Source organism: Panthera tigris, chromosome A1 (genome assembly GCF_018350195.1).
Source record: "Panthera tigris isolate Pti1 chromosome A1, P.tigris_Pti1_mat1.1, whole genome shotgun sequence".
Taxonomy (NCBI): domain Eukaryota; kingdom Metazoa; phylum Chordata; class Mammalia; order Carnivora; family Felidae; genus Panthera; species Panthera tigris.
In genome coordinates, this window is record NC_056660.1 from 204,771,651 (window position 1) to 204,785,294 (window position 13,644).

Genomic DNA, 13,644 nt, shown 5'->3' on the forward strand with positions numbered 1-13,644 from the left:
TGAAAGATTAGTCAACACTGGAAGCTGGTAGAAAGGGGGTAAAGAGGAAGTCTTAATGAAACTCAGAAAGAAGCAGAGGAAGTGGGGAAGAAAGACTTCTTTCAAGACCAGGAAGTAGAGTAGAATGAATGAAGTTGGTGGATTCCTTACTAACACTGGATATTTTTAGCCCTTGAACTGAAGGTTTTGAACTTAAACACTTTGGTTGGAGATAAAGGCATGTGGGGGAAAACCTTACCTTCTAATCAAGGAGGAGCTAAAAAGACCCAGGTGGGAATTTCCTCACAACCCGGGGCAGCTGCTGGGACTACATCGCTGTTTAAATTCTACTAATAGGGAACAAGTGCTATTTATTATATGCTCCTGTTGTATGCACTGAAGGGAATAGAAAAATAAATATGAACACATGTATAACTAATTATGTAGCAATCAGTGGATAGGAGTTTAGGGAACAAATAATTTATACTCTGTACTGCAGTGTTTCTCAACATATTTATTTCTCATTGTATGTCTGCCCCTTGAAAGTGCCCCTTTCAGACACTTTTTCCTAATTGTTCTCTTCCCATAAAATTTTCATACCATAGATACACTTAACTATACATCTGTCTATATAGTGTGGCTGGAGAGACACAAACCATTGTAATGCCGAAGGTTTCCCCTTCCCACACCCTGCAAGAACTAATTTACCCCCTTGAGGGAACACTGCCCCACTGAGAATTTACGCCACAGCGGAAGTCGTAGATGCTCCACCCGGAAGTCGTAGATGCTCCACCCGGAAGTCATAGATGCTCCACCCAGAACTCCGTCAATGGTGGTGAACCTCTCCACCCAGCTGCTTTGGGCGTTGCCCTAGGAGAACTCTCCAGAGGATTGCCCTAGACCCAGTGGAGGTTTTATCCGTCTCAAAATCCCATCAAATCCTCCCCACCTAAAAAAGCTGTACCTACTTACAGTGAGGTACAGAAGGCTGACCTTCTGTTCCCTGCACGGGCTCCTGTAGGCCTCTAGTTGTGCCAAACTGGAAGCTGGCCCCTCAGCCTTAGGCTCCAGAGCAAGCAAGTAAGCTTTTTTCACAATAAGACAGGGGGTGTGTTTCAGTCCATTGTCTGCGCAGTGCCCTGGGGGTCCGCCGAGAACTCTCGGATGATTATAGTCCCATAGGACCCAGAGCCAGGCAATCACTTAGTGACCCCTGGGAAGCAGCCGTTAAAAACCAGGGCACCAGGTGTGTCTAAAAGCTCCCCTCAGAGGATATTAGTGTTCTGGAGTGTGGCAGAAGGAAAGCATGAAGTTGGAGTCCACCAGCTGAAATGAGGCAGAGGGAGAGTATATAGATGTTTCCTGGGGGGAAAAGTAGGAGGGGGGGCGAAGCCCAGGGATAAAAACAAGAAATATTTTAAATGGAATGGAATGGAATAGAATAGAATAGAATAATAAAGAGGGTGCCTGCTAGCTAGAGTGAGGCCGGGGAGAGCTTGAAGATATTGCCCGCCAGCCGGCAGGCCTCTAGATGAGTGCTAAATTAGATGCCTGCTCCTCAGGCCATCACTTTGAGGTTAACAAATGAGCCTCTTTCACATAACGTCTGGGCATCTAGATCTGCTGCTTCTTTGCCAAGCTGTGGGGAGAGTGAATCCCAGTGGGTGACCCCTGTAAGAGCTATTTGTCAGAGAGCTATAGTCTTGTGGGCCTTGTGGATATGGGCCCCAGTGGCTTTTAAAGCTGGATGTTTTGAGGGCTTGCCTCTCAGGTACAGGTCTTAAAAGTTGGGGCTTCCCAATGTGGGGTTCAAACCCTTTCTTCTCAGGGAGAGAAGTTCCAGGTTCTGAGATCCCCCCTGACTGTGGTAGCCACCTGGGGGTAGGGCCTATGGTGAGACTGTGTCCCAGCCTCTCCTACCAGCTTTGATGTGGGCCTTCTGTCCTTTGTCCAATTAGGTATGATCACATAGTTTTTAGGTTCTTTTCAGAGGAGGTTGTTTCATATTTTGCTGCAGGTTCCATTTGTCTGTGGGGAAAGGTGAGCCTAGGGTCCTCCTACATCACCAAATGCAATGAGAATTCCAAGAAGCTCCATCCTAAAGGAAGAGTCCAAGCTAGGTGAGTAGGGATGAGTGAATGAAATATATTTGTGCACATCAAAATGGGAAAAGATGTAGAAATTTTTGGAGATGGTGAAGAGGCTGTGTGTTCAAATTAAAGAGTAAATCAAAATGAGTGAACATGGTCGCTATTTGAGAGAATGGTTATTCTGTTTTGCAGAGAGATTAGGAAATTTTGAAGTGTTCTGGAGAAAACAAAAGCAATTCAATTTGTTAACCTCAGGGAATGATTTACTGAGAGGTTGCTTACTTACTTGGAGTGAGGGAGGGGAGACGACAGACAGAGGCAGGCACTTCCAGACCCTGATTAAGTGGGAAGGTCAGACAGACACACACATGGAGTAGTCCAAGAGTGACAGAGGGTAGTGTAACAAAATGTAACATTGTGTGGTTCCTCTGTGCTGGCTGTAGGATTGTAGAGAAGAGTGTGACTGATGTGGTTGACTGATTATGCAAATCCTGAGTGATAAAGCAGGGCCAAATAGAGATAAAACAGGATTTGGAACTTAAAGCCGTTCATAGTATAAGTCACATTACCTCCTTATAGGCTGTTGGGCTGTAGCAGAATGAGGAGTGGGTGAAAGCAGATAGCTATTTGGACAACCTTTTCAATAGTTCTCTGTCTTCAGAGATCTGACATTTCCAGAAAAAGCAAGCCCCGAGTTTGTCAGATGTTCTGCTTTTGGACGAACGAGCTTCCTGTTGAGTTTTGTTCTCCTTCTTTTTGGCAGAAAAATCAAACTCTGGCTTATAGATTGAGAGAGCCAGTGAGAAAACTTCACTGCACATCCCTATGGTTAATGGCCCTGAGCATTTGAGGAAACACATTTATTCCAAAGTAGTAGAGGACAAAACAGCCTGTTGGAAATAAGAATAACTGAAAGGTAGTGGATCAAAGCAAAGGAACCATGGACATCTAGAAAGGGTGGGGTTAAGGGAGTATAAGATTAAAGAGAGAAAATGATAGTCGATGCAGATTCACCTTGAGGCAGATTCTACAGTTCTTGCTGATTCTAACTTTTTATTCTTTCTTAAATTTGTCCCCATCTCTCCATACTCATTGCCACTGCCCCTGTTTGGATCACAGTTACTGTTCACCTGGACTGTTGCAACACTCTCCCAGCTTGGCTTTACTGCTTCATGCCTTGCCACTCTCAGCCTGACCCCAATTCATCTTTCACTCTGCTGACAACGAGCTTTCTGAAATGTTCATCCATTCATCACACAAATATTTGTGAAACACCTCCCATGAGCTAGGCACTCTACTGGGTGCTGGTCAGACATTGATCCGCTAACCATACATGGCCTCTGCCTTCAAGGGGAATGTCCTTAATGGACAGCTGCAAACAATGAATAGGGTTTTGAAGACCAAGTGTGAGAAGGGTGCCAGCACCACAGGGGTCATGGTGTGGTTGGGAGGAGGGAAGGGGCAGGATCTAAAAGAACCTTAAGAGACCGATGGCTGCAGGTCATGTTAGAGCTTTTAGTTATTAGCTGAAAGCTATAGAAAGGCTGGCCAGATGAAGTTTGTTGATAAGAGGAGATCTGAGTTTTGCTAAGACCATTCTGGCTGCAGAGCTGAGAAAAGTTTGGAGGGTGCTATCTAATTGTATCTCTGCCTTCTCTCCTCTCACACAATCCCTGAGTTTTCAGGTTTAAATCCTGGCCCCTTAGTTTAGTGTTGAAAGGCTTTTAACAGACTGACTCTGCCTCCCTGACCAGTTCCATCAATTGTTGGATCTCTTCTACAGTTTATACATCTGGCTCCCAGTCAGAATTACCTGGGGACATGTTAAAAATTCAGATTCTCAGGACCCATCCCCAGGTATTTTGTTTTATTAGTTACAAGGTTTGACTTGAAAATTAACATTTTTTTTTTTAAGTTTGTTCGTTAATTTTTAATTTTTTTCAATGTTTATTCATTTTTGAGAGGGAGACACAGGGCATGAGTGGGGAAGGGGCAGAGAAAGAGGAAGACAGAACCTGAAGCAGGCTCCAGGCTTTGAGCTGTCAGCACAGAGCCCGATGTGGGGTTCAAACTCACTAACTGTAAGATCATGATCTGAGCTGATGTCGGACACTTAACTGGCTGAGCCACCCAGGTGCCCTGAAAATTAACATTTCTAAACAGTATCACATGCTGACCGTCTAGACCAGGGATGTCTAAACATAACTTCCTGTGAAAATGGAATTTTCCCTTATCTGTACTGTCCAATATGGTAGCCATTAGTCACATGGAACTATTGAGCACTTGAAATATGGCTAGTGCAACTGAGAAACTAAATTTTAATTGTAATTAATTTAAATGAATTAATTTAAACAGCCACCTGTGACAAGTGGGTACCAAATCAAACAATTCAGGTCTAGACTCTAGTGTGAGACATTTCCTGACTCATGGCTGTACTCAATCTGTAGTTCCCTGCCTAAGGGTCTAGGCACGAGTTCCCCATTCCAGGAGTCTGTTCTCCCCTAATCATCCTGTCTTCCCTACATGGTCAGCTTCCATGAAGTTTATGGGTCTCTCCTCCAAGAACATTCCCTTGACCTCTTCAGGGCTGGATTAGATACCCGTCTTCCAGTATTGCAAATGTATGCCTCTTTGTATTCCCAACACCTTGAGGGCTGCCTGGATACAGAACTGTCTGTACATACTTGTTGTATAAGTAAATAAATGAAAAAATAAAGAACACTAAGGTGTAGAATCACTTAACTGAGTCAGGCACAGGTAGATACTGATAATTAGAAGGACTGCAACTTTGCTATATGGAACTCCACAAAGCTGACCTCCAGAGAATTAAACTGTTCATGATCTTTATTTGATAGTGGGGTCGATGTCATGTCTTCAATCTGTTTGTGGTTCAGTTAGCTTTGCAATGTGCAGGTGATGGCATAGTTTGGGGAGAAAAATTTTGGAGCCAGACTACCTGTATTGAAACACTGATTCTGTCACTTACTAGCCGTGTGACCCCAGGGTAGATGTTGTTACTTAACATTTCTTTTACTCAGTTTGGTCATGTACAAAATGGGTTAACCATAGTACCTACCTCTCAGTGTTGTTAATGAATTAATATTTGTAAAGGGCTTAGGACAATATTTGACACACATTAAAGAATTAAGTGTTTGTTAAGTAAATGAAAAGCAAACTTAGCTATTGACTCCATTAATATCCCTAGTTAGTGATCTTGTATCTTGATCAAAAGGGGACTTAGGAGAAATGTAGGCAGTATATATTCTTTCTTTCTTTCTTTCTTTCTTTCTTTCTTTCTTTCTTTCTCTCTCTCTCTTTCTTTCTTTCTTTCTTTCTTTCTTTCTTTCTTTCTTTCTTATTGGTTTTGTAGATGTTTTATTTATTATGCCACTTCTCTACTAACTTTTTTTGTTTCAGGTTTTTATTTAAATTCCAGTTAACATCTAGTGCAATGTTAGTTTCGGGAGTAGAATTTAGTGATTCACCACCTATATATAACACCCAGTGCTCATCACAAGTGCCCTCCTTATTACCCATCACCCATTTAACCTGTTCCTCCACGCACCTTCCCTCCAGCAACCCTCAGTTTGTTCTCAATAGTTAAGAGTCTGTTTTGTGGTTTGCCTCTCTCTTTTTTCCCCCCATGTTCATCTGTTTCATTTCCTAAATACCACGTGTGAGTGAAATCATCTGATATTGGTCTTTCTCTGACTTATTTCACTTGGCAAAATACATCATTAATAATTAGCAATCACCATGTCTTCTAGGACTCAATCAGGATGAGAGGGAGAGATAGCATTATGAACATTGAGACAGGTTCATGGTAAAGAGCACTGCTCTATGAGTCACTACAAAGACTGCAGAGTGTGAGGAGTAGGTGAGAAGGAGTTCTGGAAAGGTAAAAATGAAACAATCAAGTTTTAAATGAAATCTGGGGGGATTTTGATGTAAACGTAAGCTTTCTGTAAAACACCTCCTTTCAGATATCTTATTACTTTTTCAATCTAAGCCTGAAATAGATTTTGGAAATAGAATGTAAAGTAAACTTCCATGTCTTCTTTCTCAAAGGGTTGCTAATGGGCATTGGATGTTCTCTCATCTACTAAAATTATGACTCTTTCCTACTAGCACCCTTCTTTCTCTTCTGGGGGGAATTTCCTCCTTGCCATTGTAGGTACTCTTGGTGGGGAGGAAGTCAAGGTGCCCTGTCCGCCTCTGGGGGATGGACATGGATCTAACACAGGCTAATCAGACACTTTCCTCTAGGACTTTGAAGTTTGAGGGAAAGATATGTGAACTGGATTTACCAATCCAGTCATTCATTACCTTGATACCTAAACTCCATGGTTAAGTAGTTCCTTAAGGCTTTGGGCTTAAGGCTTTGGGTTTGCCCTTATTCCTGAATTGGTTCTGGAATTCTGGCTTATTCAGAATATTAGCTACTAAATACACCTCCAACAAATTCCAGGTTGTGTTTACATTAGCCAAAGTTAGTTTTTGGTGTAAAGGGTCTAAAATATGACTCCATATTCACTTAAGTCGTGACCTAATGAAATGAATGTTGAACTTTGTAATTTTCCCTCAAAGCACTATGTTTGAGGATATTCTTTTTGTTGACTCTGAAGTAGAAAAGGAAGTTGCAAGGTTGCAGTGATGGGACTTTTTGAAGTGAAAAGGAGTGCTAAACATTTAGGGATATCAAATAAGAAATACAGACTAAAAAGGGAAATTATGTCCCCAAATCCATCTCTAGAACAGAAGTCTGCAAATATTTTCTGAAAAGGCCAGACAGTAAATAATTTAGACTTTGAGGGCCATACAGTCTTGATCAAAACTCTTGAACTCTGCCTTGTATCACAAAAGCAGCTATTGACAATGTGTAAACAAATAAACAAGGCTCTGTGCCAATAAAACTTTATTTACAAATATAGGCAGCAGACAGGATTTGGCTCATGGACCATAGTTTGCTGACAGTTGCCTTGGAATTGTGCCTGGTATATGTCAGGCATTTAATGAATATTCATCAACTGGATGAATGAAAAAAGGGTCAGTCTCTAGGAATGGCACAGTTCCCATCTGATGACTTCTATTTTCTTTGAGTATTAGCAGCAAGAGGTCAGATATTGACAGTGGAATAGAGTTGGGCTTTGAGATCCTTAGAGAAGTTCTGAAATAACGGCTGGTTGGGGACAATGTCTGACTCCAAAATCCAATTCCTGTAGTTGGCTAAGAATAGCTTACTGGAAGGGAAAGGAAAGGAATTAACATCAAGAGTTCGTCATGAAAAGCTCTTTGGAACACTGGAAACAGAATTATCTGAGGTGTTTGTTAATAGATGGGGATTCTCAGGCTCCTCCCCAGACCTTTTGAATCAGAGCCTCTGAATGCACTGCTATTTTCATCAAGGTCCTAAAGTGATTCTTATGCAAATTAAGTTTGAGGACCAGTGGCTTGGTTGATATCAGCAACTTAAAATATATTGTATAATCTTCACAACAACCTTATGCAATAGATATTATTAGCCCCATTTTATAAATGGAAATACTGGAGCTTAGAGTCACAGAGAGGATTGTGCAGTCACATATATAGTAAGTGAAAGCACAAGGTTGCACATCTGCACTTGTCTGCATTAAAGTCCACGATTCCCCACTATGCTTTTCTGCCTCTAGCAACAACAACAAAACGAAAACATGGATTAAATTCTTCTAGGACGTTATTTGGCTCCATCTGTGAAAAGATTGAAAATACTGCTGAGGTTCAATTTGAAAATGAAATAGCTGAAGATGAAGCATTTTGGACTGAGATTTGAAGACTGTTGTATAAACTAAGGACAGACAGTCCTATAAAAGTATAGTCCCTGGGATGAGTGGCGGATTTGGAGTAAGGAGGAGTTTCTTTGAAATGTGTCATATTTTTGTTTTCAGTGTTCTAGCACAACAGAGATATGCTAGAGATATTTTTCTGAGGCTGTTCCTGGAATCAATTTGATGCAAGCTCCTTTTGATGTGTAAAGAGATAAACTAAAATTCACTCATGTTATGAATAACATCCAGATTGGCTCCTTCTATAATCATGTTGTATCTTATTTTACCATGCATAACATATTTAGTTCCCCTGTGTTGGCCATGCCATCATTTCACAGAATTGTATATTATATAGGCTATGTTTCAGTTCAAGTGGGGTAAACTTAACTGCCAGTTGTTTCCAGCTATGTACTACCACCACATTGAACTGGGACTTCTGTGCTAATTCCTTCATGCAGGCCATCCCTTGACCAGCAAGCCAGCTGGAAACAAATAAGCATAAGTATGATTTTCCTCCATCCAGTGAGGAGCTCTGAGATAGGGCTTGGTGAGATCCAGAAGGTACAAGAAAGGACCATGTGAATCTCCTGCAAATGAGGCATAGTTGGGTCCTCTTGCTCTCCCACTGATTGCTAACTTATGTGTATCTGAAGTTGTACAAGTTTGTTGCCTGGCTAACTTTATTCCAAGACTTAAAAGGCTCTGTTTTTGTTCAATATTTGGAAATACAAGGCAACTATGAGAATTTGAGTATGGAGGAGGATCTGGAATACCAGAGGAGTAGCGATCTATATTAACTGTAAAGAAAATGTGCCTGTTCTGAACAGGCAATATCTATTCCATTTACTTATATAAAAGTAAACCCTAATCAGAAAGACAGAATTTACTGTACAAATTTAATAAAATTTAAAAATAACTCTGATTATATGCAAATTTGGGTTTATGGGATACCCTTTTGAAGGTCACCTTCCAGTATGATGTGACTCCGCTCTTTTGAAATAGTTGATACGTGCCGAATTGCACCTTAATTAAATTCCCTTATGTGTTGTTGGATTAAAAGCACCATCAGCACTTCATAAACTGTATGTAAATTTTTTAACAGAAATTTGAAACATTGTACACTGGCTTTTATTCAATACCCTCCCCTCTTTCCACAAACTGCTGTCAGTGGCTGTGTGCCCATTTAATACCAGTCTAGGCAAAGCATAGATGGAAAAAAATCACATCTATTACCAAAAAAAAAATCATCCAGTATAATATGTTCCCCAATTATTATCCAAGTAGTATATTGTGTGTTATCTATGCCAAGGCTCAGCTTCTTTTAGCATGGAAAATCGAGAAAGGACTAGACAGCCAAAATTATAGTGTTTACAAAGGACAACTTTATGAGCCAGAAAGAAACTGCCCTACATTCCTGCCAATGGCAGGAAAGAATGCCTTCCTCCTAAGCCCAGCCATAAGGTTCCATCTGCCAGGTGATATTGCAGTAACAAGGAACAGATGATTCCATGGTCTGCCCTGATTTTCTTACCCCACAAAGAGTCTAATATATAACATATAACAGGAGGAATGGCTGAGAACTCTTGTACTGAATGAAACCTGCCTGACCAAAGATACTGCAGGGTCAATACCCTGCTGATAAATGTCCTCTGGAAGAAGTAAGAAATTTCACAGTACCTTACTTAAAGGGACATCCAAAAGAGCTGCCAGAATTAGAGCAAGGAGAAAACTCTTGGCTGAAAACAAGTCTTGAGACTCCTCTTGAACTTTTATCCTTAAGAATACAGGTTCTCCATTTTATGAACATCTCATTTGGAATTATTCTGTATATAAGAACAAGTGGCTCACGTCAGGTAGGGGCAGTGGAAGGAATAGTTAGTCTTTGCACTCAATTAGAAACAAAACTTACCAGATCCTAACAGATGTCTGGAAACAACAGACCCCAATCAAGTAGAAGGAATGTAGACAATTTTTAGCAGTGAGAAGTCAAGCACCACAGCAATGATGTTTTGTAAGAAGCAGTAAGAGTTCGCATGATGGGTACCATGCCATAAAGACTGGAATCTGGGCCAGGACTCCAGATTGCAGGAGAATTCTGGGGAGAAAGATAAAAATCTCTGCACCAAAGGAGTGAAGTTAGGGAGCAGACACAGGAAATAGCACAATCGTTTTCCCAGAGCAGGAAGAATGTCTTAGTAATTTTGGGGCCCCATTTTCTAGCTCAGTGCCTCGGGAATAGGGAGTGCATTTGAAACTGCTGATCACTGTATTCACTCTTGAACAACAATTCCCTTTGGTTTCTGTGGCATTAACTTTTTCTGTTATTCTTTAACTCCCTTGGCCATGCCTTTTAAAAACCTCCTTTGAAGGGTTTCTTCTCACTACTTACAGGACATCTCAATGGATATCTCATTGGTACCTCAAATTCAGTGCATCCAAAATACAGACTCTCATCTCTAAACCCGAGGCTTCTCCTGTGTTCCCTGCCTCAGTGAATAGCACCATCATCTTCCCAAAAACTTAAAACACAAGCTTGGTGGCAGCCTTTCCTTTTTCATCTCCCTCAGTGTCTGCGTCCAGTCACCAAATCCAATTGATGTGTCCTTCTAAATAGCTTTCAAAACTACTACCCACTTTTTTTCCTACACTGACTGCACTACCCTATTCAGGCTACCATGATCTTTCACCTACATTATTGCACAACCAGCCACTCTTCTTGCTTTTACCTTTGCCACCATCCAAAGCATTCCCGCTAGTGCAGCCAGGCAGAGCTTCTAAAAACACAAATCTAACCATGCCTTTTTCTCTGATTAAATCCTTCAGTTCTCCATTATTCTTGGATTTCCACATTAAGAATAAAGTCCTGGTTTCTTAAAATGATTATAAAGCTCTTTTTGATCTGGCTTCTGATTACTTCTCCAGCCTCCTCTTTCAACTCCTTTGTCCTTTATGTACCCCTCAGGCCTTTTCCACTTTATTCTAGAAGCATATTGACATGAGCTGTCTATAAAAACTTCAGACCTTTGCACACTGCTGTCTCTGCCTCAGATGCTCTTGCCCTCTTTGTCTGGCTAGCCGCTATTCATTTGTAGGTCACCCTTTATATTTCACCTCTTCTGGAGCATGGTCCATGCTCCAAACACCCCATCATGGAACTTATTAGAGAGTATAGTGATTGCTTTTCCTTTCTTATACTCTCTATTAGAATGTAATCTGCATAAAGGCAGACATGATCCATCTGCCTTGCTTATCATTATATTCCCAGAGCCTAGCCCTGTTTCTGGAACATTATTCTCTTCTAGTGAGTAGTGAATAAATGAGGGTTTATTGAACTCACCTGAAGAAATTTATAGACATGAGATTTGAAGGGAGAGGTTGAACATAAAAACAAGGCAACACCCCAAAGTTGTAGCCATGACAAGTGTGTGGCCTTTTTAAGAGTCCTGGAGGAACTCTGCAGTAGATTAAAAATGGCTAAAAATTCTTTGACTCTTTTCACATGGAAAGGCAAAAGTTTATTTCCCCTCCCTTTGAATCTGGGCTGGCCACTGTCAATCTGACCAATAGAATATGATAGAAATGATGCTCTGCCAGTTGGAACCTGGCATTTGAGAAGACAGGTATCTTTTACGGTACTCTCATGGAATTCTAAGATGCCACGTAAGAAGTTCAACTACTCTAGTGAAGGGACCACAGGGAGAGGCTCTGAGACTGCATGAAGAGAGAGAGGGACCCAGCTGAGCCCAGGCTTGCAGTTATTCTTGTTAAGGTTTTGGGCATGGGAGTGAAGCTGTTGGAGTCTTCTAGGACTTAAGAAACAGGCTACCAGGCACAAGTGATCCCAATAAACTCCAAGTGAGAAGAAGAATTGCTCAGCAGAGACTTGCCCATATTCTTGACCCCCAAGATTATGAGATATAGGAAAATGATTTAGGGGTGGTTTGTTATACAGCAGTAGATAACCAGAACATCCAGTGCTTCCTTTTCACTGGCTGTTAGAGATGCAAGGTAGGGAAGGGATTTTCTCAGTTCTGCCATATTCTCCCTGCAGTAGCTGGGGCTTCAAAGACCTGTCCTTGCAACTTATTTCATTCCATCCCAGATTATGGGGTCAATCAAACCCCTAGGTGGAGTGCATATAATGGCTAAAGGAATTTATATAAGCTGGTCTTTTGTTTTGGCCTAGTAGGATTCTGGTGTACCAACTCCTAATTACTCATGGCTCATTTTCCTGTACCAAGTCATTGCCTGGTATCTCAGTCCTTTAAACAGGTATTTTTTATGATAAAAATCTCAGTCTCCCAAAGACCAAATCTGTGATATCTGCTGCCACATATCTCTTATTTATCTCAGACCTTGTGGTTTCTCTGAGATATAGAACTCTGGAGATTACTTGACCCACCTCTACTTAAAACAATGTGCTTAGTTTGGGGATCCATTTGGACTTCTCCTCTCTCATTCTTGTGCTCTAGTTCCCTCTCCAGTTATTACCACCACCTTCACCTCCCCTTAAAAGGTTAAATCTCCAGTTGGTCCCAGTTGACAGTGTGCTTAAGGCTTATTCTCAACTTTGTTTCCAGATTCCTACCCTTTTGATAACAGGGTTATTTCAGTTGTAAGAGACACACATCCAACTAAGTCTCATTTAATCTAAAAGAGAGAATGTATTGTTTTTTGTATCCAACTAGAGAATGAGAGCATCCTCTAGGGCAACTGGATCATGGGAGTGATCCATGGCATTATCTCCTGATCTCTAGCATCTGCTTCTCTCATTCCCTTTTGCTATAAATGTGTCAGGAAACAAAGCCACAGAATTCAGGACTTCTATCCTTTTAGTAGGAAACAGAGAAGGAAAAAGAGTTTTCATTTTTACCTGATGCTCTGATCATTTTTAGCTGATCATTTCATGTGCCCAAACTAGAGCAGTCATCATAGGGCAAAGCACTATGGCTGCCTGGGTCTGAGCACTGTGCCCAGCACTGTGACTAGAGAGGGGCCTGTTACCAGGTAGGTGCTTGGCCTAAGGGAGGCCTCAGAAACAATGGTGTGACTTAAGGAGACCCTCAACTTGTATTTGCAACTCTTGCAGCTGGGATTGTCCAGGAGTGAGCTGGGATGGCATGGATGAGAGGGACTGCGGAGTCACGAGGAATCCACATGGGAGAGCAGGAACAGAGCAAGGCAGGAGTGTGTCCATCTGAATATGTGCCTGAGTTCAGAGCAAGGGAGTATAGGGGAAGAATGTGGATTTTTCCCAGAGAGGCCAGATCTTAACTGTATATCCATTTATAGAGATTTGTTAAGAATGAAACATCAAATATAAGCATTGGAGGACTGGACAAACTTGAGATTGAGCTGTTTATTGCTGGCATTAGAATGGTTATTTCCTCCGGCGCCTGGGTGGCTCAGTCGGTTAAGTGTCCGACTTTGGCTCAGGTTATGATCTTACGGTTCATGGGTTCAAGCCCCGCATCGGGCTCTGTGCTGACAGCTCAGAGCCTGGAGCCTGCTTCAGATTCTGTATCCTCCCCCTCTCTCTGCCCCACCCCTGCTTGTGATCTGTCTCTCTGTGTCTTTCAAAAATGAATAAACATTAAAAAAAAAAAAAGAAAGGTTATTTCCTGCAGGTAATTCTGTTTTATTTGAATTGTGTTTATTTACTTATACTGTGCCCAAAGGATAATGGCTGGACTTCATTTGAGCTGTTAGCAGACTCAGGAAGGAGGACCCTGACCTGAAATAGAGTATGAATAAAGATAAATATGTTTTTC

General features: G+C 41.5%; 1 protein-coding gene and 1 long non-coding RNA gene across 6 annotated transcripts in view; one reads left to right on the forward strand and one right to left on the reverse strand.

The window, feature by feature from the left end:
• Positions 1–726: 726 nt before the first annotated feature.
• PLCXD3 (phosphatidylinositol specific phospholipase C X domain containing 3) overlaps positions 727–13,644 on the forward strand; it is a 219,053-nt gene continuing 206,135 nt past the window's right edge. The window contains exons 1-2 of one of the 5 annotated variants that reach the window (XM_042995704.1): positions 727–957; positions 1,997–2,099. In XM_042995704.1, coding sequence (XP_042851638.1) covers positions 2,054–2,099 — 46 coding nt within the window. In that variant the 5' untranslated portion in view covers positions 727–957; positions 1,997–2,053. Of the gene's footprint in view, positions 958–1,175; positions 1,226–1,996; positions 2,100–13,644 lie in introns of those variants that run through there. The other 4 variants (XM_042995715.1, XM_042995722.1, XM_042995794.1 and 1 more) reach the window with 4 other exon arrangements.
• Positions 7,119–9,947, reverse strand: LOC122241081. Its single transcript, XR_006221046.1, has 3 exons — positions 9,783–9,947; positions 9,551–9,696; positions 7,119–7,309 (listed from the first exon to the last, which is right to left on the reverse strand). It is a non-coding gene; the product is annotated as an uncharacterized LOC122241081 (long non-coding RNA).